Source organism: Gorilla gorilla, chromosome 9 (assembly GCF_029281585.2).
Source record: "Gorilla gorilla gorilla isolate KB3781 chromosome 9, NHGRI_mGorGor1-v2.1_pri, whole genome shotgun sequence".
Classification (NCBI taxonomy): Eukaryota; Metazoa; Chordata; class Mammalia; order Primates; family Hominidae; genus Gorilla; species Gorilla gorilla.
In genome coordinates this window covers 42,083,909-42,107,373 of record NC_073233.2, presented here as the reverse complement: position 1 = coordinate 42,107,373, position 23,465 = coordinate 42,083,909, and the positions used below count along the sequence as shown (strand labels likewise).

General features: G+C 38.1%; 1 protein-coding gene across 1 annotated transcript in view; it reads right to left on the bottom strand.

Annotated features, from left to right (window-relative positions):
• The window catches only part of TRIM44 (tripartite motif containing 44), a 145,408-nt gene that overhangs the window by 67,922 nt on the left and 54,021 nt on the right, over positions 1-23,465 (bottom strand). Inside the window, exons 3-4 of the mRNA XM_019037274.3 lie at positions 13,621-13,860; positions 4,367-4,386 (exon numbers count right to left, since the gene is read on the bottom strand). Coding sequence (XP_018892819.1) covers positions 4,367-4,386; positions 13,621-13,860 — 260 coding nt within the window. The remainder of the gene's footprint in view (positions 1-4,366; positions 4,387-13,620; positions 13,861-23,465) is intronic.

Genomic DNA, 23,465 nt, shown 5'->3' with positions numbered 1-23,465 from the left:
AATACACATGTTTTACATATTAGGACTTTTGTTTCTCCATGCCCTCCAAGAATTCTTGCCAGCTATATGACTGTGTATCATGGATCTGAGGAGTAAGATACCAGTTTGAGAGGCATCAGACAGCTATTCTGTGGAGTCAAAGGCAGGCTTAGTTGGCTGCTCCCCAGGGAGCACCTCAGAGGATACTGTGTGAGAATGAGACAAAGACATTCCCTTTATAATGACAGAGGCTAAGAGGGGAAGCAACCTGCAAAAAACAGGGGCCACAGCAATTCAATGTCAAAGCAATTGAAGAACTCCCAGGTTAGAGGAACAAGACCAAAGTCATATTCTGAGGACTGTGTGTGAATCCTCTTGGCTTTTGTATAGGGTCACAGAGAGAAGCATGCTGCCATTTTGAAGACAGTCCAAATGGTGGCTGAGAGCACTTGGTGGTTAAACTCTGAAGCCAGACTAGATTCAAGTCATAGCTCTGCCACTTACTAGCCATGTGATCTAAGGCAAATTAATCTCTCAAGGCATTAATTTCTTCATTTGACAAGTGGGCTAATAACTACATCATGAGGTTTGCATGCAGATTAAATTAGAATATATATAAAGCACTTTGGACATAATGAACTGTCAATAAATGGTAGCTATGATTATGATTGTGGTAAATTAGCAGAATAACTGCACAATGAAATTTAGGGCAAGGAACAGACATGACTAAAAGCACAACATTTGGTCCCCTAATATCAAACAGCTTGGGAAATCAAAACAGAAAAGAGGAAAAAAGGCAAGACACTCCAGCTAGTAGAAAGGGAGGAAGATCCATTATAGACAAATACGTTTCCATAGGACAGGAGTTTTTCTTTTTTCCTTCCACCATGGAGACTGGTTGGAATCTAATTCTCTTTGAACTTCTATGTAGACAGTGGAGAAGTGGCTGTGTGAAAAGAATGCTAGCAAAGGAGACACAGGCATAATGATCCAAGCAGAACTGGAACTCAGTGTCTCCAGCTTCATTTCTCATCCATCCCTTGTATAGGGACTCCCACACTTCCTTTCTGCCTTCCTTATACATCAAACTCTCATTTAGTACTGTCAGCAATACAGAAGCCTTTGGAACAAAACTCTATTTGGCTTGTTGAAAGGGTAAAGTATATATCATAAATGAGAAAAATTTCAGATCAAAGGCAATTTGCCTTGAAGGGTTAATCAGAATAAATTGAGCCAAATGGTAGTTCAATACAAATAAAGTGAATTGAACCAACAAGTAGGAATTTAAAGGTTAAAAGAGAAAATTTGACTCCTCCTCCTTCTTTCTGACAAATCAGAACATGCACTTATTTTTGGTACTTATTGTACCAAAAAGGGATCCGTCAACTCCTAGTCCAATGGACTCCTTACTGACCTCCATAGCAGCCTGGCTCAAGGGAGACGGCCTGACATCTTGGTTACAAGTAAAGAAACTCTATGCCTTTCCATTATCTTGTCAAAATGATACAAAGGTATCTGCGATTAAACTCTAAAGCCAGAATCTCACACTGAACAGTATCTTTAAACGGAGTTAATCTCTTCATATGGTCCTCGTATTCTTCTAATCAATGTGACTCTGGCATGTGGCTATAAAGATGAGTGTGTTCACCCTAATTCGGCTCTCCTAAGACAGAAATGTCACTGCTATCCTGTGGAGTCTGCACACTACCTCTGCCAAGGTATTTTCTTTATCATGGTCTTGTTTGAACTCTTTTTCTGGGAAAGTAAGTCTAGGGCTCTGACTGGACTGGATTTTAAGAGCTAGAGCTAATCCTGAGAGAAAAGGCAGAGGAGGGCCAAGGAGATAGTTTAAAGTGCATCTAAACCAAAGGTCTGTGCAAAATGATAAAAACCTAACCAGTAACTAGAAGATATTGATTTAGGCTCCCATCATCGATAACCTAGTCTAACTAGTCTCCCAGGCTCTTTTCTTATTTTTCAATTTTTTGTTTTTATGAGATGGAGTCTTGCTCTTGTTGCCCAGGCTGGAATGCAATGGCACAATCTCGGCTCACTGCAACCTCTGCCTCCCAGGTTCAGGCAATTCTCTTGCCTTAGCCTCCCAAGTAGCTGGGATTAGAGGTGTGCACCACCACCCTTGGCTAATTTTTGTATTTTTGGTAGAGAGAGGGTTTCACCATGTTGGTCAGGCTGGTCTCTAATTCCTGACCTCAGGTGATCCACCTGCCTCGGCCTCCCAAAGTCCTGGGATTACAGGCGTGAGCCACTGTGCCCGACCTCAATTTTTAAAATTTATTTTTTATTTACTTATTTTTAGAGACAGAGTCTCATAATGTTGCCTAGGCTGCTCTTGAACTCCTGGGTTCAAGCAATCTTCTCACCTCAGCCTTCTGAGTAGCTGGAATTATAGGTGCGCATCACTGTGCCTGGAAGTCTCCCAGGCTCTTGATCCACCTCCAATTCATTTTCCATTCCATAGGTAGGAGACACTTCTAAAATGCAAATCTGTTCAGGTTAATTCCTGTTTAAAATTCTTTAATAGCTTCCCATTGCCTTCAGTATAGTGCTTAAATGCCTTAAGAAGGTCTATAAGGCCCTAAATGATCTGGGCTCTGCTGTCTTTCTTCCACTCCTCTCTTGTCTGGAACTGGCACACAATTTGTTTACTCTACCTAGAACAACCAACCCCTGCTCCAACCTTTCAGATCTCTGTTTATATATAACCTTTTCTGGTAAGCCTCCCTTTATCCTCCAAGACTAACTTAGGAGCCCTTCCTAAAGTAGCCTAAACTTATCAGAACACATTCCCTACCACGTAATTGCCCAGTTACATGTTTGCCTCTCCCACTACACTTAGAATCTACAAGAGTAGGAACTATGCCTGCTTAAGTCACCATGATATACCCAGGATGTAGCACAGTGCCAGACACACAGTAGGTCACGAATATATGTTAAATGAACAAAAGGAAGGGAGTGAAGAGTGAGGAAGGAAGGAAAAGAACCACAACATAGAAGGAGCCTGTTCCTGAGAATGGTTGAAAGATGGAGTCTGAAGTGGTTCCCTGAAACCCTGTAGGTTTAAAGCAACATGCCTATGCCTTTTAAAGTTGGGTGCCTGTGGCTTTAGCCATAGTAGACAAGGAGCTAGACAAGATCTTGTTGTTCCAGAGCAGATGTTAAAAACTATAGTTTCCAAGGGAAGAACACACCAAGAGATGCAGATGTGGGACAACATTTGGCGCTAAGAAAGAGGCTCAGGATATGGGGAGGGAAAATGAAAAAAGAGAGGAAACTGTTTTTGTTGGTTTGTAAAAAGCAAACACACAAACAAACAAAATAACAAAGAAGGGTCAAATCCTGATTCCAGTAAGGTAACCTTTGACAATTCATTTAGCTTCTTTTAATAAGGGACTTGATAGTGATTTTCAAACTGAGTTCTGAGGAACCCTAGGTCACTGGAGAAGCTCCTCAGGGTCTATTTTGAAGAATAGAGAAAGTTCAATGAATGCTGCCCCAACTTTAACCAGAGAAAAATTGTTTTTTACACATTGAGGTTCTGCTTAAAGTCCATTTCAAAAAAAGGGTGCTTCTGCTAAAAATAAAGTTTGAATAGCAGTGGCCTGGATGACCATTCTGATACTTCCCAGCCTTAACAACCCTTGATTCTATGTGACAGATGGGACCCATCTGGACATTGCCTTTTACTTTGTACAAATATTCCTCAATTGTGTTGATGACACAGCTGTAGCTTTTCCCGGAGTCTGTTTTCACTGCTTGAGAAGAATGACAGGAAGGGTAAGTAAACCACAGTCCAGGTTCACTGCAAGGCTGAGACAATAATAAAATGCACTTCTAAACTGTATTCAACTGTGGCAATACAGAAGCACAAAGAACATTTTTTTTTTCCTAAACAAAGTTTTGTATACCTGTACCCTAGGATTCATCATATAGGTGTCTTGTGTCTGACACAAAGATATTATAGGTCAGAAATAAAGAACACTAGATCTAGAGCCCATTAAAAAAATCAATCCAATTCCAATCAAGAAAGAATACAAAAATTTATCTAGTCAGTCCACCTGATACCATTACCATTACCATAATGATACTACATTACCATTTAAATGTAGTGCCTATTCTTCTTAACAAGGTATTCTGAATGTACAAAAGAATACAGCAAAGTTACTTATCTGAAGGTTACAGGCAGGAAATGACATAGATGAGAGGGAGACGGGAGTCTTACAAAATAAGATCTTCAAATCCCAGGCTTAAGATAGAGATCGCTTTTCTGTGCTGTTCCTTGGCTGTCCATATTTCATGGAGCACTAAAAGGCCACAAATGTCACTCTACTTCAATTATGAGAAAAGACAAGCAACAATGTGATCTTACCTGGGTCCTTCCTCATCGCCCTGAAAGACAAACAGAAAGAAACAGTATTAGAAATCCCTGTTGGTACAGACAGAGTCAGATTTCTTTCTTTTCCCTCCCCTCTCCCAACCTGAATGCATGGACTATACATTTATTGTAACAGAGACAAACCAACAGACATCTAAAGGCTAAGACAAGAGCTAATATAATCCTATGTTCAAACTGCCCAGTAGAGATGACCTGATAATTTGCCCTGACAAGCAGAGCAGAGAAGTGAATGCACAGACCTAGGAGGCCTAAATAATTGCCTTGCCTTTTTATTTGTATGGCTGGCAGTATTTAGTTCTTAGCAAAGTGAGAAACCCAAAATAGAGGCAGGTCTTAGGCAAAAGCTAGCCAGTTCCAAAAACATCAAGCTGTTTCCTTCAAAGACTCACTTCTGCCTTGTTCTAGCATTTTTCATCAAACATGAACACTGCAATTCTAATATAAAGAACACTGTGGTATAAAGGGCACTGAACTGGGACTCAAGAAATTGGGATTCTAGTCCAAGCTCTTTTACTTATTAGTTATGTGTCCTTGGGCAAACATTAATTAATCTGGACTTTGGTCTTCTCCTCCGTAAGTGGTTAGTTCTGGCATTTGATGATCCACATCATTCTTCCACCAAACAATGGCTCTTCTCTTTTTCTTGCCCACTTTTCAAAAACAATGTGTTAACATTATTTTTCCAGGTATGGCATTCTCTCAACCTAACTTTATCAGAAGTGATCACAGCAGATTCCTTTGAGCTTCCTTCTGTGATCAAATTAGATTTTTCAAATAACTCTCAAGCCTTTCCCAAGGGACCTCATTCATCCTTTTGGTGTCAGCGTATCTTTTATATCCTTCTTTTTAGCCATTGAATGGTAGTCTTAATAGAGAATGTACATTCTGGTTGTACTCCTAGGAGAATGAATGAATGTGAATGAATGAATGGTTCCTACTGGTATAAGGCAGAATGAGCTCTCAAGTCCGATGTTCTGGGTTCAAGTCTTAACCCTATCACTCTACTGCTGTATTAGCTTACTCATGTTATTTTGCCTTTCTTAACTTCAATTTCCTAATTTGTAAAATGGGGTAATAATTGTCTCTGTATCATAGGATGAGTATGAGGATTAAATGAAATAATGCTTATAATCATCAAACACAATGCCTGTGACACAGGATGTATTCAATAAAGGCTATTTATCAATATCAGTAACAATTCAGTAGGATTCATTAAGAAGCTACTATATATATATATATGCTAACTAAGGAAAAACAATCACCCATAATGATCTAACCTTCTAGGATTTTCAAATCAGGAGCATGAGAAACAGGCAGAAAGAAAATGAACTATTACTAAATGTGTTATGAACAATACCAAAGACATAAACAGAATAATATGAGAATCAACAGGGAAGTTATGAACACTGCCTCTCCTGGAGAAGGTGGGAAAAGCTTCACACACAGAAGGTAACATTGATATTGCCACTTTGAGGGATAAATAGTATTTTCCCAGGCTGACAACAGAGAAAAGTGGGAAGAACACTGAACTAGCAAGAGCAAAGGCAAATTTCTAAAAATGTGTTGTTCAAGGGACCTTGAGTTCTGTGAAACTAGAGAATGGGGATGTGCACGTGTGTGTTTTGGGCAGGGCGCTGGGGGTGGTATAAGGTTGGAACTGAGTGCAAAGTGGGGTTGAGCATGACTGAGGTAAAGGGAGACTGCCAGGGTGCAGGCCTGTAAAGTACAGCTGCAACCAGAAAGGTGATTTAAATCAAACTAGCCATTTGAGGTCGAATAAGAAGGGCATTTTTGGCAGACTGTTAAAGATCTGCAATAGTGGGAAGGGCGTTAATCATCCACACTCCAACTAGAGGGAAGTAGGGCGAGTGGTAGAGGGAGGGTATAGGGATGGTGGAAAATTTCTTCGCATTTTTATCATCTGGTATGTCTCATGGGAACTATAATATACCAATAAAAAAGTTATATAATTCAAATTTAATATGAGTTACATAACTATGAATGACATAATTAAATCTCAACACAAATTTTTCAATTATTTTTGGATGTTTAAGCCTAATTGTCTAAGAGAACTTTATGGAAGAAATATCTAAACTTTCTCCCATAATTTAGAGCAAGTCCTCCTCACAATCACATACCTTGGTGTAATGATTAAGAGACAGGGTTTCTCAGTTATAATATAAAAACATGGTCTCAAATTCTGGTTCATTAATCCCAACAGTGAAGCTTTTGGCAATTTTCTTCTCCAAGGTTCAGTTTCTCCATCTGCACGTAAAGATCCTAGTTCTTACCTCAAAGGTTCACCATATGGATTAAAATAAATGAGAAAATCTGTGTAAAACACTAAGCAAGTGTCTAGTACCTTGTAATCGTTAAATAGTAGCCATTATTTTACTTTCCTTGAATTGTTAATTAATAACATTTCTAGGGGAGAGCGGGGAAGGACAGAAAAGATGGGACACAAAGTTTTGCTATATGTTCATCCAATTCTACTGCTTATAGATGTATGCTTCTTTTCAGAAACAATGGTCACTGTTACAAAGCAAGAATATACACACACAAATGAATTATAAAGCCGTTTTGAATAGGTTGGCACAGAGAGGACTGCTAACCTTGCTAGTAAAATATATGCATGTGATGTTCCTGCTACCTGAAATGCACATCCCTATTCTAAAAACCTAGCTAATTCCTATCTATCCTTTAAGATCAAGCCTTACTTGAAACTTCTTCACTAACATCTTGAATAAGTTAATCCTCCTCCTTTCCCCCACATTTGTAGGGTTTGCCACTCTACACTAGTACTTAGAGAAGAAAACTGACAATGACAACATCAAACAGTGCCTCCCTCTTTGGATTTCAACTCCTTGAGAATAGAAACTTGTGTTTTGCTCATTTCTGTATTCACCGCACCTAACACAGCACAAGGCTCATAGTAAATAATTATTCAAGATATAGGTAAGGTTTAAGATTTATTTCTACTCCTATTATAAGCGAATTCTGATTTCAGAGAATATCAGAAGTGAGAGTCTATTAAATACCAACTTCCATTTAAATGACTTGTTAGATTAAGCACTGCTCCCAAATCCCTAATTAAGATATCACAAATGCTCTTTGTGATATCTGATGGCAGACTGCACTCTTGTGCAACCTCCCATTTCTACCTCCACCAGTGGAAATGTTGTTCACCAAGAATCAAACAAGGCTGTTTATATGAACTTGTAATGATGACACATTTAATTAAATAACAAAAAGTGAATGCAAGAGAGATAACTTGCTCACATAAGAACTAAGTTGAATGCATCCACAGAATTTAATAAAGATGAATTACTTAAAAATTGTTGTCAATTTTGGTGTAGGTGAAACACAAGCAAAATACTAGAAACAGTAAGTTATAAGAACTAAGATTCTGCATTCAGCTTGCTTTGAATGGTATCACCCTCACTATACAGAGTCTGAAATTGGACCTTATAAATGGCGCAAAATGGGTATGGTTTAGCCAGAAACATGACATTTAACTCTAATTAGCAAACCCATATTTTCAAAGGCCTTGCCTCAGAATAAAAAAAAGTACAAATATGTTTCAAGTTTAAAATAAATGGTTATCATATGCATGTATCATTTTTAATGGTTTACCCATCTGAACATGCTTTTTCCAATATTAGCTCATTGCAACTCAGTATTCTCCTTACCAAACTGGACAAAAGACAAAAATGCTCATAACATATAAATAAAGACACACCATTTTTTAATACTTAGCTTTATAAAGAGTTTTATAAAATGATGTAAGTAAATTCCACAAAAAACAGTGAGAAAAAAAATAAAGAAGGGAATACTTCTCAGTTTGTTTTATGAGACCAACATAATCCTAATACCCAAACCTGACAATGGCATTATAAAAATATACAAACCAATATCCCTTATGAACAAAGACACAAAACTCCTGAACAAAATATAAGCAAACTGAACCCAGATTATACATCATGGCCAAATGGGACTTTATCTCAGAAATGCAAGGTTAGTTTAATATTGTAAAATTAACCAACATGATTAACCATTACAACAGAATAATGAAAAAAATGCATATGATCATTTCAAGAGATACAGAAGATATATCTCACAAAAGTCAACATCAGTTTGTAGAAAAGCCCTCAGCACATTAGGAATAGAAAGGCACTTCCTGAATCTGATAAAAGGCATCTACAAAAAACATCATACTTAATAGTAATATACTGAATCCCTTCCTTCTAAGATTATGAACAAGGCAATGATGTCCACTTTTACCATTTATGTTAGACATTGCACTGGAGGTTGTAGCCACTGCAGTAAGACAAGACAAAGAAATAAAAAGCATAAAGATTAGAAACAAAGAAAGTAAAACTGTCTCTATTTGTAGATGGCATAATTGCTGATACAGAAAATCCTAAAGAATCTATAAAGCCACTATTATAACTAATAGGTGAATCTGACAAGGTTACAAGATATAAGGCTAATATCTGCAGTGAGCCGAGATCACGCCACTGCACTCCAGCCTGGGCGACAGCGAAACTCCGTCTCAAAAAAAAAAAAAGATATAAGGCTAATATATAAAAACCAATTATATTTTTATATACTAACATAAGCTGAAAAATAAAATTTAAAAACAATTCTATTTTCAATAGTATTGAAAATATTAAATAACTAGGAATAAATTTAATAAAAGCCATTAATACCTTTAAATGAAAACCATGAACCATTTCTGAGAGCATGTAAAAACAGACTTATAAATGGAGACATATGTTCATTCATACTGCTGTTCTGCAGAGCTAATGTGTCATTTCTCTTTAGCTACTCTGCTTTCAAGATTTTTTTTCTTTGCCATTAGTTTTCAGAAGTTTGACTCTGATGTGTCTGGGTATGGATTTCTTAATTTATCTTGCTTGGGTTCACTCTGCTTCTTAAATCTGTAGGTTTATGTCTTTCAGCCAAATTTTAGATATTTTAAGACACTATTACTTCAAACTATTTTTTCAGCTCCACTTTCCTTTTTCCCCCCTTGACATTGGTGACATGTATCTTTCATTATTGTCCTATAAGTCCCTGAAGCTCAGTTCAGTTATTTTTCCATGTTTTTTTGTTGCTGTTTAGATTGGATCAGTATCAATCTATCTTCAAATTCATCAAATCTTTCCTTCGGTTTGCCATTAAGCCCATCCAGTGAATTTTTGGTGTCAGTTACTGTATTTTTCAGTTCTAAAATTTTCATTTGGTACTTTTTAATATCTTTATTTCTTTATTGAGGTTTTCATTTATTTCCAGAGTGCTTGTAATTGCTCACTGAAACATTCTTATAATAGCAGGTTTAAAATCTTTGTCTTTTAATTCCTACATCTATGCCATCTTAGAGTTAGCATATATCAATTCTCTTTTCTCCTTAGAATTGAGATTTTCATTTTATTTTATTTTTTGAGACAGGGTCTTGCACTGTCACCCATACTGGAGTATAGTGGTGTGAACACAGATCACTGCAGCCTCAACCTCCTGGGTTCAAACGATCCTCTTGCCTCGGGCTTACAGAATTGAGATTTTTATTGGTTCTTTGGTCTGTATCCTGGACATGATGAGTTATATTATAAAAACCTAGTTCCTATTTAAATCTTCTATTTTAGCAGTCAACCTGTTTAGATTCAGAATGCATGTCCTGGATCCTTTTTGTGAACTATGGTTCACATGTCACCTTAAGTTTATAAAGCCTCTACAGTGCTATTCTTGTCTGCCCCACTCAGATGACAGGACTCCATTCTACATTCTCCGCAGAGCTAGTTGGGGAGGAGGAGGGAAACCAAATCATTACTACAGGGCAGGAGTGAAAGATAAAATTCCAATAACTGACTCAGCTGGGGAAGTGCATAGCCTAGTTAATGCAGGGGTGAGAGGGAGGAGTTAGAGCTCTATCTACAGTCTCCAAAGCGAAGAGGTACTACTTCCTCCGTACTATTACTGCAGGGCAGGGCAGAAGTCAGAGTTCCACCTACGGATGCATAGGAGATGGGTACCACTCATTACTGAGAGGAGCAGGGCCAAAGGTAGAAGTAAGAGTTTCACCCACAGGCTCCATAGAGAAAGATACCTCATTAACATAGGGCATATATAATGAGTGAGTTTCACTCACTGGCTCCACTGCTGCATGCCAATTGGGGTTGAGGAGCAGTGCCACTTTTTTCATCATGTTTGCCTCCAGAAGCAGGCTTTTCTTGGGCATTTTTTTTTTTGTCTGTGTATATTAGTGTTTCCAGTTTGTAGAACACCCAGGCTAGCATACATAGGAAGTAAAGAAAACCCCAGGGAATTCACTGCCTTGTATCCTCTCAAATCCCAAGGTCCCTGATCAGTATGCCATCTTTTTTCCACCTGCAAGAGTCTTTTGGTAGATGATTTCAGCATTTTTGCCCAGAGATTTCTACTGTAATAAGTGAAAGGAGTAAAATAGAATATGTTTACTCCATCTTGCTCAGAACCAGAAGCTGCAATTTGCTTTAAATATGCCAAAAATAAAATAGATCGGTGAGTGGAAGGTTGAAAAGATGGCTAGATATGTAATGAAGCAAGTATGGCAAAATGTTAATAGGAGAATCTAGGTGGTAGGTACATAGGCATAATCTGTAAAATCCTTTCAACTGTGGTGTATGTTTAAAAAATTTTATAATAAAATGTTGGAGGGAGGGTCTTATGGCTGAATTCAAAATGCAGGTGATTTTTGATAAATTCTATACCACAAAAAGAACATAATTCCTCTGATAAGTGAAAGACAGGTACTAGATATTTGCTCTCACCAATAAGTTACCAGATTAACTAGAACAAGAGGCTCTTAAATAATAACAGCTCTTTGTAAACACTCTAGTGGCTGAACGCTATCTCTGTTTTTAATAGCTCATTTTGTCTGTAGCCTGGTCCTTAAGCCTTGTCAGCTCTTGCATCCCTTTAAGAGTAATTCCACCAGAGTTAACAAGCATAGTACAGCTGAGGTGCTTAAAGGACAGCTAATGTCAGAGAAGGACTAAATTCATAGATTAAAATAAAAGAGAAGAATAAACCCCAAAATTAAACCTTTTTTTTTTTTGAGATGGAGTTTCACAATCTTGGCTCACTGCAACATCCGCCTCCTGGGTTCAAGCGATTCTTCTGCCTCAGCCTCCCAAGTAGCTGGGACTGCAGGTGCTCGCCACCACACCCAGCTAATTTTTCTATTTTTAGTACAGACAGGGTTTTGCCATGTTGGCCAGGGCAGGCTTAAACTCCTGACCTCAGGTGATCCTCCCACCTCGGCCTCCCAAAGTGCTGGGATTACAGGCGTGAGCCACCACGCCTAGCCAAAATTAAATTTTTATTTTTCAAAGAACAACCTAATCAACATAGGGAATAAATGAAGGAGTCGAACTTGATGGGAACTGTGGACAGAATTATGCTGTCGATCCCTTGAATTAACTCTGGTTGAACCTTTTGTTTATTAAGACACAAACTGACCATCTTGACATCGTAAAGGTATGCAAAGCTGTCTAGAACATGGATTCTTCTCATTTTTCCCACAGATACAGACGGGATGCTTAGCATATGTCTTATAGTAAGGGGAAAGCACAGGCACTGAAATAGCACAGACTTAAATCTAAACCCTGGCTCTATTTTCTACTGACTAAATGACATTGGGTTAGTATCTCTGCAGTTCTCTGCATCTCAAATATCCCATTTGTAAAATGGAGTTAATGCTGACGTAAGGATTAAATGAAATGATGAATATGAAGTGCTCTCTTGCCTATCTAGAAACTTATTTAGGCACATAATTTCTCAATTGTGGGGAGAATAAAATGAAAAGAAGAAGAGTTATTCTTTTCACACATTGAAGAAAATTAATCAAAAGCCCTGGATGGGTATAGCAGATACCTTTCCACGGTTTCTTACATTTCCTGTCAGGATAGCTTGGAAATACCCGCCTCCTGGATTACTTTGGCTCTTCTACTGGCCAGTTTATTCTGTGGCCAGGCTCTCTCAAGCCAAGGCAGGACTTCCAGTTAAGGATGGACTTGCTCAGTCAGCAACAGTCCTAGAAAGTCCACAGGACTCTCCTACGTTTTTTTCTAGAAGGACCTACCCTAAACCTATCTGGCATTACCTTCACTAGAATTGTCAAATTATGAAATCTGATTAATAGTAGCCTCTCTCTAGTGGCTGAAGTATAAGTTTTTTGGTTTTTTTTTTTTTTTGAGACAGGATCTCACCTGTCACACGGGGTGGAGTGCAGTGGCACAATCACAGCTCACTGCAGCCTCAACCTCCGGGGCTCAAGTAATCTTCCTACCTCTCCTGAGTAGCTGGGACTACAGGCAGGTGAGACCATGTCTGCTAATTTTTTATTTTTTTTTTGTAGACACAGGGTCTCACTATGTTGCCCAGGCTGGTCTCAAACTCCTGGACTCAAGCAATCCTTCCACCCTAGCCTCCCAAAGTGCTGGGATTACAGGCGTGAGCCACTGAGCCCAGCTTGTACTTTTTTTTTTTAATGGCTACCTTAAATAATTTTTTCAAAGTAGATTCAAAATGCCTAAATATGTTGTTTGGTAAAATGCCTAAGACCCTTTTATTCCCGTTAAAAATAACAATGAATATGACAACTAACATTTGTATAGTGATTCAACATTTACCTTGTGTCTTTCATTCATAGTTTTTTTTTTTTTTTAATCTTACAATGCCCTAGTGCACATGCCATTCTTAATCCAGCAGTTATGCCTCCAATTTATGCAGCTGGCTCCATATAACAACCAGCTTGAGATACCTTTTCACTATGTACAAAGTAAGTCCAAAATCTTTCATTCTGGCCTGCTTTATGCTCAACTTCATGATTTGTTCTCATTCAGCCCAGGTCTATGATGACTTTAAAGGCTCATTTCACAACTTGGGGTCTGTCGCTTGCCCTCTTCTCTGGCTGTAATTTTTGGCTTCCTTTCTTAATTGTGATTAGTATCTGCCCCCACTGACTATACTCTTTAAAATAATGATGGATAAATAATTTGGTAGGCCCAGCCACTGAGTAAACTAGTGGCCAATACTTCCATACTGGTTTATACACCATGTGAAACACTTATACTCTACCTAGACTTCAATTCATTCACGTTCAGGGACCACATGGGGTCTAACAAATATGGCATCAGTTTCCTCCTATTTCTCTTGCTACTAATAATTATGGGCTTTTCCTTTACCTCTGCCTTTGGCTCAGCTGATTCATTAGAGGTATCAAGTTGTTCCTTGGCTTGGGCCATCTGAGTCATCAACCTATCCATGTGGGATTGGATGTCTGCCAGTATCTCAGTCACATGAGCTGTGGCCATTGCCTCTTGGATGTCCACTAGATGAAGGGCCTTCTGCTCCTCATCAGCAATCACTTTCTGAACTTTCTTAAATTCCTGCTGTATAAACATCTTCATTTGGTCCCGAGTTACCTTTAGAACAGAGACAAATAAGAAGAATAAGCTGAACATACAAAGAAACAAAAGGGCAGAGTTATTACTATACAGCCCTGGCCAAAATACACACCATGGATCCTATCCGATCCTAAAGTTTTGGGAATATCCTAAAAACAATGTTCCCCTAATATCTTTGATGAATTTCCTGCTAATCTTTTTGCCTTTTTCATTCTTCAGGGAGTAATTTCTTATCCTTTTTTCCTTTCGGTTTTGTTCATTTTTATACCAGTAATATATACGATGAATATATACAGTAAAAAATGAGGCCGGGCGCGGTGGCTCATGAATGTAATCCTAGCACTTCGGGAGGCCAAGGCGGCTGGATCACTTGAGGTCAGGAGTTCGAAACCAGCCTGGCCAACATGAGGAAACCCCGTCTCTACTAAAAATACAAAAAAAATTTGCTGGGCATGGTGGTGGGTGCCTGTAATCCCAGCTACTTGGGAGGCTGAGGCAGGAGAATTGCTTGAACCAAGAAGGTGGAGGTTGCAGTGAGCCCAGATCGCACCACTGCACTCCACCCTGGGCAACAGAGCAAGTCTCCATCTCAAAACAAAACAAAAGACGAAATTCTTCCTCTCTGCCCCAATTACTGTTAACAGTTTGGTATGTATCCTCCCAGCCATTTTTCTATATAGTTATGTACATATATGTATATAGATAATTAAGTAGTTTTTATATAAATGAATCATAGTGAAAATATGGTTGTCTTACTTTTCTACTTAAGATATATTTGTGCATACAGATCAACTTCATTCTACTATTTTTACTATCTGTATGATATGGAGATGGAGGGTGTGTGTGTGTGTGTGTGTGTGTGTGTGTGTGTGTGTGTCTCCTAGTTAACCATTCCTCTCTTAATGGAAGTACAGGATATTTCCAATTTTTTGCTATTATAAACAACACAGCAATAAACATACTTGGCTATATCTCTTAATATACGCATATGAGTTTTTTAAAGACGTTTAGAGCCACTTAGTAAATTGGCATATACTCTAAAAATATTGGTTCATACTGCCAAGGTGCCTTCTGAGAAAGATGTATTGATTACATTCCTACAACAACGTATGAAAGTAAGCATTTTCCTACACCCTTGTCAATACTGGATTATATCAAGCTTTTAAACTTTTACTATGATGGGTGCAAATATATTATTGTTTTATTTTATAACAACTGCAAACCAAAGAAAATACAAATGCTAGCTATATTTATGCTTAGGGCATAAGAAAGGCTAACAAAGTGAGAAATTATCAAAATGAGAACTTCTAAACTCCAAATTTTACCAGCAACTGTATTTATTGATGTTTCCTCACAACCATGTTTATTTTATGATTATTTTTAAACAACTATGCATATTATGAGTGTAGCTGAGATAGGGAGCAGGGAAGAAGTAAACTGTAGACAAAAGGAGAAAGGCAGAAGAAAAGCCAATAGAGGATTTTAGAACTGGAAGAGAAAACAGTTGTCATCTAAATGAACCCCTTCCTTTTACAGATAAGGAAATGGACACAGTTGCAAACCTGTAGAAGAGGGAAAGACTCCAATCTTCTTGTTCTCAGTCTGGTGCTCTGTTCACTATAAAAGTCTGTCAGAAGGGAAGTCAAACTGGGAAAACCTAAGAAAGGAAAGTGTGAAAGACAAAGCCTAAAGGAGGGGGTAGCAGATTAATTTTTAATTAGCCCCTTAGAAACCGAAAGAAGCTTGATACCTTACGCAGCTTTTCTAACACTGCTAAGGACATCAGTGCAAAATAAGGCCTGTATGACATGTATCTGCTCACACATCAAGTGACTAAGTGTCATAAGCCCTCATATACTCTCTGCAGGTGCTCTCCCTGGTGCTGGAGAAAATGGGAAAGTGTATTAAATGTTATTAATGTCCCTGTAAATTCTGTATCAGATTGAGAACTGTGATTTGTGTTTATATAATTCCTTTTTATTTTTAGTGTATGTATTTTAGGGCTATTATGCTTTACAGTGATCACTGATCAATGGATCTCTACTCCTGAAATAAACTGAGTCTTAAATGACTAGGACCTTCTCTCAGAGACCAAACCTTTTCACTAAGGGATGGACTTTTCTGAATGCCTGAGAAACTCTCTTAATGGCTACAAGTAACTCAAAATGGATATCATAATAAAAACTGACTCACAACCTATTTTACTAGACTTCACATACACATGTGGTTCAGTTAGGAAGCTGACATCTCACTTAGTAAAGGTGTGGGCCAGACTGCAGCAGGTGAATAAGTCATGGATTTTAAAATTCTCTATTTCCCATGGCTTTAATTACATAGGGTTTTCAGCATGACACTGTATTTTATACAGATCAGGTCACAAATGAAAACTGAAGGAAAAAATAGTCGGCTTTATAAAACCTTTATGCCTTTTTCCCACTCTCATTCTCTAATTAACAAATAAGCATTTTCCAACCTAAGACATCAAAACCTTTGGCACGTTAGTTACAATCAAGCTGATATATCTTTGTTATAGTTGCATTAGGGTGAAGTGGAATACGATTAAACATAGCATTGTATTGAAATTATAACATAGCACTGCAATTTGAAAATTTTGACCACTGTATGGTCAGAACTACCTATTGAACATCTGAATCTAACCTTCTAATTTTATAGGTGAAGGGGAAAAAAAGTCACAGAGAAGTACAGTAATAAAGTTAGGTTTAGAAACTTTCCTCTGGTCCAGTCTAATGTACTTTTACAACTCATCATTTCCAATGAGTTATAAATGAGACTCTGTCGAAACAAGAAAAAGAAAGAGAAGGAGAGATAGAGAAAGAGAGAGAGAGACGGGGGAGGGAGAGAGTTGGAAGGGGGAGAGGGAGGGAGGGAGGTAGAGAGAGACAGAAGGAGGGAGGTAGAGAGAGAGAGATTGAAAAACAATGTTTCAGAAAAGTATTGCTGAGATGAACTGAGAATAATGGTCAGGGTTAGGAGCAGGAAGCTACTCAAAAGAGAAGCATCCAAATCTACACTGAATATTTCAGAAACATTTGTTTTGTCACAGGCGTCTGAACCAAAGCCACTCCATTTTGAATACGGGCTGGGTAAAGTAAGACTGAGACCTACTGGGCTGCATTCCCAGAAGGTTAGGCATTCTAAGTCTTAGGATGAGATAAAAGGTCGGCACAAGATACAGGTCATAAAGACCTTGCTGATAAAGCACGTTTGCAGTAAAGAAGCTGGCCAAATCCCACTAAAATAGGATGGCGATGAGAGTGACCTCTGGTGGTCCTCACCATTACAGTCCCAACAGCACCACGACAGTCTACAAATACCATGGGAATGTCAGGAAGTTACCCTATATGGTCTAAAAAGGGGAGGCATGAATAATCCACCCCTTGCTTAGCATATGATCAAGAGATAACCATAAAAATAGGCAACAAGCAGCCCTTGGGGCTGCTCTGCCTATGGAGTAGCCATTTTTTCATTCCTCTACTTTCTTAATAAACTTGCTTTCATTTCACTATATGGACTCGCCCTGAATTCTTTCGTGAGCAAGATCCAAGAACCCTCTCTGGGGTCTGGATCAGGACCCCTTTTTGGTAACAGTCCTACAAGCCAAATTTCCTGCAAGGTGTTAAGGAGACTACTCCAAAAATAACTTTAAAAATTGTAGACTGCATGAAATAGAGTTTGAAGACTCTAAATATCTCCCCAAAAAGTCCATTTTCACTTCCCTCTTCCTCATTTGAAAGGCCATTGTTCTAAAACAGAAAAACAAAAAAGCAGGAAATGGAACTTTTTCAGATGCTACAAGCTGTCCACACTCCCACAGCACAGTGTCCTCCCCACTTGCCAGTGTCTATGGAAACTTCAAGTTGGGAATTTCAAAGTTAAGGCATCTGTTTAGCCTTCAGCATTTATTCCTACATTGTACTCCAAGAGAGCTCCTTCCAAACTTCGGCCAGACTCCAGTGAGGGCAGGCAAGGGAAAAACTTCATCAACAAGGAGGTCAAGGCTTTTTCAATGGATGGCAAGATCTCCTATTTCTTGTGTCTTTTGTGTATTGGTGGAATAGCCACTATTTGTGAATAAAACAACTGCCCACCCACCAGGCTTAGAAAATTATTCAGCAGCCTAGAAACACGGTAGACATAAACTCTGAACAGCATTCCACTACCAAAATTCTCAGTGATGTCATCCTCAGCGACCTAGTTAGAAGCCTGACATGAGCAGGTTTTACAATGGGGTATTGAGAATGGAAGGACAAAAGTTTACTGAAGTGAACATTTAAACTCTTCATTAAGCTATCTTTCTCATCTTCTTCAGAAGCCTCCAGGCAAAAGCAGTCATTTGTATCTTCACTTCTTTCATCACCTCCACTTTGTTAATAAGGTACTACCATTGGAACTCTATCTCAGTTAACCGCTTAGTTACTTCAGGTATCCACTCAATGAAATAATATAATGGTATTTACTATTGCTGTTGTTACTGTTATTATTTTCATTATAAAAGACCAAAATAAATACCAAAATGTTGGAGAGTGGTTATCTGTGAATGGTGGAATTACAAGTACTTTTCTCTTTTTCACTTCTCAGTCCAAATTTTCTAAAATAACATGTAACACTTTTTAAAAACTATTTTTTAAAAGAAATGTGGCTTAAAGAAAATCTCAACAAAATACTAGCAAGTCAAATTAATCCATATATAAAAAGAATTATAGGCCAGGTGTGGTGGCTCATGCCTGTAATACCGGCACTTTGGGAGGAGGTTGATGTGGGTGGATCACCTGAGGTCAAGAGTTTGAGACCAGCCTGGCCAACATGGTGAAAACCCACTTTTACTAAAAATACAAAAATTAGCTGGGTGTGTTGGTGCACACCTATAATCCCAGCTACTCAGGAGGCTGAGGCACGAGAATCGCTTGAACCTGGGAGGCGGAGGTTGCAGTGAGGGGAGATGGTGCCACTGAACTCCAGCCTAGGTGACAGAGCAAGACTGTTTCAAAAAAAAAAAAAAAAAAAAAAGAAAGAATTATATACCATGACATAAATGAGGGATATATACCAAGTATGCAAGACTGGTTCAACATTTGAAAAATCAACTAATATAATTTATCTACATCAACAGGTTAAAGAGGAAAAATCACAATAGATACAGAAAAATCACCTGACAAAACTCAACACTCATTTATTATAAAAACTCTCAGTACACTAGGAATGGGGTGGGGGGAGCTTCCTCCACTTAATAAAGAACATCTACAATTACCTACAGCCAACAACACACTTAATGGTCAGAAACTCAAGGCTTTCCCGCTAAGATGAGGAACAAGGCAAGGATGTCCCCTCTCACCTTTTCTTTTCAACACTGTACTGAAAATCCTAGCTTATGCAGCAAGTCAAGAAAAGGAAATAAAAGGTATACAGATTGGGAAAGAAGAAATAAAACTATCTTTGCAGATGATAAGATTGTCCATGTAGAAAATCTGAAAGAATTCACCAAAAAAAGGAAAAAAAAAAAAAAAGAAAAAAACCTCCTGGAACCAATAGCAAGACTATAGGATAGAAGACTGATATACAGAAGTCAATCACCTTCCTATATACCAGCAGTGAACAAGCGCGATTTTAAGTTAAAAAGATAATACCATTTACATTAGCACCTCCAAAAATGAAATACTTAGGTATAATTCTAACAAAATATGTACAAGATCTATAAGAGGAAAACTATAAAACTCTAATATAAGAATTCAAAGAAGAAATAAATAGACATTCCATGTTGAGAAAAAGGCTCAATACTGTCAAGATGTCAGGTCTTCCAAAGTTGATCTATAGATTAACAAAATCCCAATCAAAATCCTAGCAAGTTATTTTGTGGATATCAACAAACTGATTCTAAAGTTTATTTGGAGTGGCAAAAGACCTAGAACAGTCAACCCAATATTGAAGAAGAACAAAGCCGAAGAACTGCCACTACTCAATTCAAGTCTTACTATAAAGCTGTAATAATCAAGACAGTGTGATACTAGCAAAAGAGTAGACAGATCAGTGAAACATGATGAAGAGCCTAGAAACGACCCAGGTACATATGTCAACTGATCTTTGACAAAGGAGCAAAGCTAATACAATAGAGAAAAGATAGTCGTGAACAAATGGTGCTGGAACAACTAGACATCCACATGAAAAAATAATAATAATCTAGACACAGACCTTACACTTTTCACCAAAATTTATTCAAGATGGATTATGGACCTCAATGTAAAATGCAAAACTATAAAACTCTTAGAAGATAACATTTTTAAAAAGCTAGATGACCTTGGGTATAGTGATAACTTTTTAGATGTAACACCAAGGTTAGTACCCATGAACAAAACAATTGATAAGCTGGACTTCATTAAAATGAAAAACTCTGTGAAAGAGAAGAGAAACCACAGACTGGGAAAAATACTAATAAAAGACATATCTAATAATGGACTGTTATCTAAAATATACTAAGAACCACAAACACTCAAAAATAAGAAAATGAACAACCTGATTAAAAAACAGACACCTCACTAAGAAGATATGCAGATGGCAAATAAGCACACGAAAAGATGCTCAACATCATATATCATTAGGAAATTACAAATTAAAACAACAATGAGATTCCATATACACCTATTAGAATGGTTCAAGTCAAAACATTAACAAGATCAAATGCTGGCGAAGATGTGGAAGAACAGAAAATCTCATTCATTGCGGTGGGAATGCAAAATGGTAAGGCCACTTGGAAGACAGTTTGGCAGTTCTTACAAAACTAAATATACTCTTACCATAGAACCTAGCAATCACGCTCCTTGGTATTTACCCAAATGAGTTGAAAACTTACATCCACATAAAAACCTGCAGACAGATGTTTATAGCAACTTTTATTCATAACTGCAGAAACTTGGAAGCAGCCAAGATGTCCTTTGGTAGGTAAAATAATAAATCAACTGTGGTACATCCAGACAACAGAATATTAATCAACCCACCCCCCCCACCAAAAAAAGAAGAAAAACAAGAAAAAAAAAGCTATCAGGTCATGAACATACATGAGAGAATCATAAGTGTATATTACTATGTGAAAGAAGCCAATCTAAAAGGCTTGGAATCAACTACATGTCATTATAGGAAAGGCAAAACTATGGAGACAGTAAAAAGATCAGTTGCCAGAGGTTTGGAGGAAGGGAAAATAAAAAGGCAGAGCACAGAGGATTTTTAGGGCAGTGAAACTATTCTGTATGATATTTTAATGGTATATACATTTATCAAAACCCATACAATATACAACACCAACAGTGAACCCTAATGCAAACTATAAACTTTGGGTGATAATGATATGTCAGTACAGCTTCACCAATGAAAACAAATGTACTATTCTAGTACAGGATGATAACAGTTGGGGAGGCTACGCATGTGGGGAAGGAGTATATGGAAACTCTCTATATTTTCCATTCAATTTTTCTGTTAACCTAAAACCATTCTTAAAAAAATCTATTTTTAAAATGTTAATATTATGTTGGTGCCATTTCACTGGCAAAAACTGCAATTACTTTTACACCAACCTAATACAATTAAAACAGAAAACTAAGTAGCCACTGAGAAGCCTAGAGAAGATCTGGGGGTGGGGTGACCATCAAATGGACCAGGAAAGATAATTCTGCTTAAACCTTATACCCAGATTTGTCAACATTTTCATTCTCTGCCTTCCCATTTAATACCTTTAAGACCCTTCCTTCCCAATATGACTCCCCCTTTCTAGAATAATCAAAGTTTTTAAAAGCCCATTTCGATTTAAGCCCATGAAAATAATGACATCCAAAACAGCTAAGGAGCATTGTCAAAAGACAAGATTATTCTATTATCTTCTTCACTTCTTATTTTGGCTATCTCATCCTAACAACTACTGAGTTAGATTCCTGGTGCCCTGAATCTCCACTCTTGTTTTGGCAACAGATGTGATTAGAGACAAATCTGGATTAGTGAATTACTCCTTCAAGAGTCTAAAATCTATGCAGTTATATTATGTTAGAGATAAAAGGAAACCGAGTTTGGCTTTTCATTTTTTATAATAAAAAAAAAATGAGGCTCTGAGAAATTCAGCTACTTGCCCAAGATCACACAGCTGGTTGGTATGACTGACTGACATTTGGGGCCTCTGCTTCTATCTTGGTGCTTTCCTCTGTTCTGAATTGCTTACCAGTGGTCTAATCCTGGTTCTCAGAGGCACAGTTTTGTAACTGCCCAGTGGGTTCACTTTGCCTACTGCCCAGATAGAACCAATTTATCAAGAAAGGGGGATTACAATAAAGAAAGAGTTTAATGCACACAGAGCTGCTGAACAGGACACCAGAGTTTTATTATTACTCAAATCAGTCTCCGTGAAAATTTGAGGACTGGGGTTTTTTAAGGATAATTTGGCAGACAGGGGACCAGGGAGTCAGGAGTCCTGATTGGTCAGGTTGGAGATGAAATCACAGGGAGCTGACTTCTACCTTTGACACCAGACTTTAAAAAAAAAGTAACATATAACACTTGCTACCCTTTTTTCCCCCACCACAAAGGCATCTACTAGTCACCAACTCTATTTAATTTCACTACTGACCTCTCTGTAGCATTCAGCATATTGACACCACTTAGTCTTTAAACACCGCCCTCTGGGGGCAAAATCACTTTCCACTGAGAAGCACTACTCTACACTCTGCCTTAACAATTTCATTCCATCTTTGGAAATTCAACTACTACCTCCATAAGGATGGCTCCTATGCCTAGATTTTCTCTACAGGAAATCAGTCTCACAGTTGCTCTTGGCTGATGTACTTCTCTACCCGGACACATTTCTATTATCCAAACCATCAGGCGTCAAACTGAATCCTTCCCCTCCTCATTCATTATCACTGCTACCTTTTTTCAATGCCCCACATATTAGACACTATTCTAAGCACTTTATGTGTATACTGCAATTAATTGTCATGATGATGCGAAGAGGTGGCTAGTATTATTATACCCATTTACAGATGAAGAAATTGAAGAAGGAGGTAAGAAACCTGCCCAAATTCAGGCATACAGTACATAGCAGATTTTAAACCCAAATAGTTTGATTATACAATCTGCCTTCTGACCCAACATTATTCTCCTACAGATCCCCTTCAAATGTCAATTTGCTTCCTCTATTCCCCTTAATGATGCCATGATTTAGGCAGTTATCAGGCTCCAAACTCTGGAGTCAAGTTTTATTTTCTCCACCAGATAATAGGTCTCTTGACTTACTACTACCTCAAGGAAAAATTATGACACTTTAACTAAGGGCCCTGCAAAAAACAGTGGGCAATACATTCTGACTGAAGGTCAGAGGCTATCCCACATCTGTCCCTTTACCAGTCTGGCTGCAGAGATGTTGCCCCATATACATGAAAATCCCCTTCTTTTATTTGTATTCCCTTCCAAATACTCCCTGCTAAACACCTAGACCCATCTTCGAGGCTCCACTTTAGCACCCCCTGCTCACCCCATTTAGACCTTTTAACCTAGTCCCACTGCCCCCTGCACCACTAACTTGCTAAAACAAAATTCAAAGTCACAAAGAACTCTTGAGTGATTTGAGG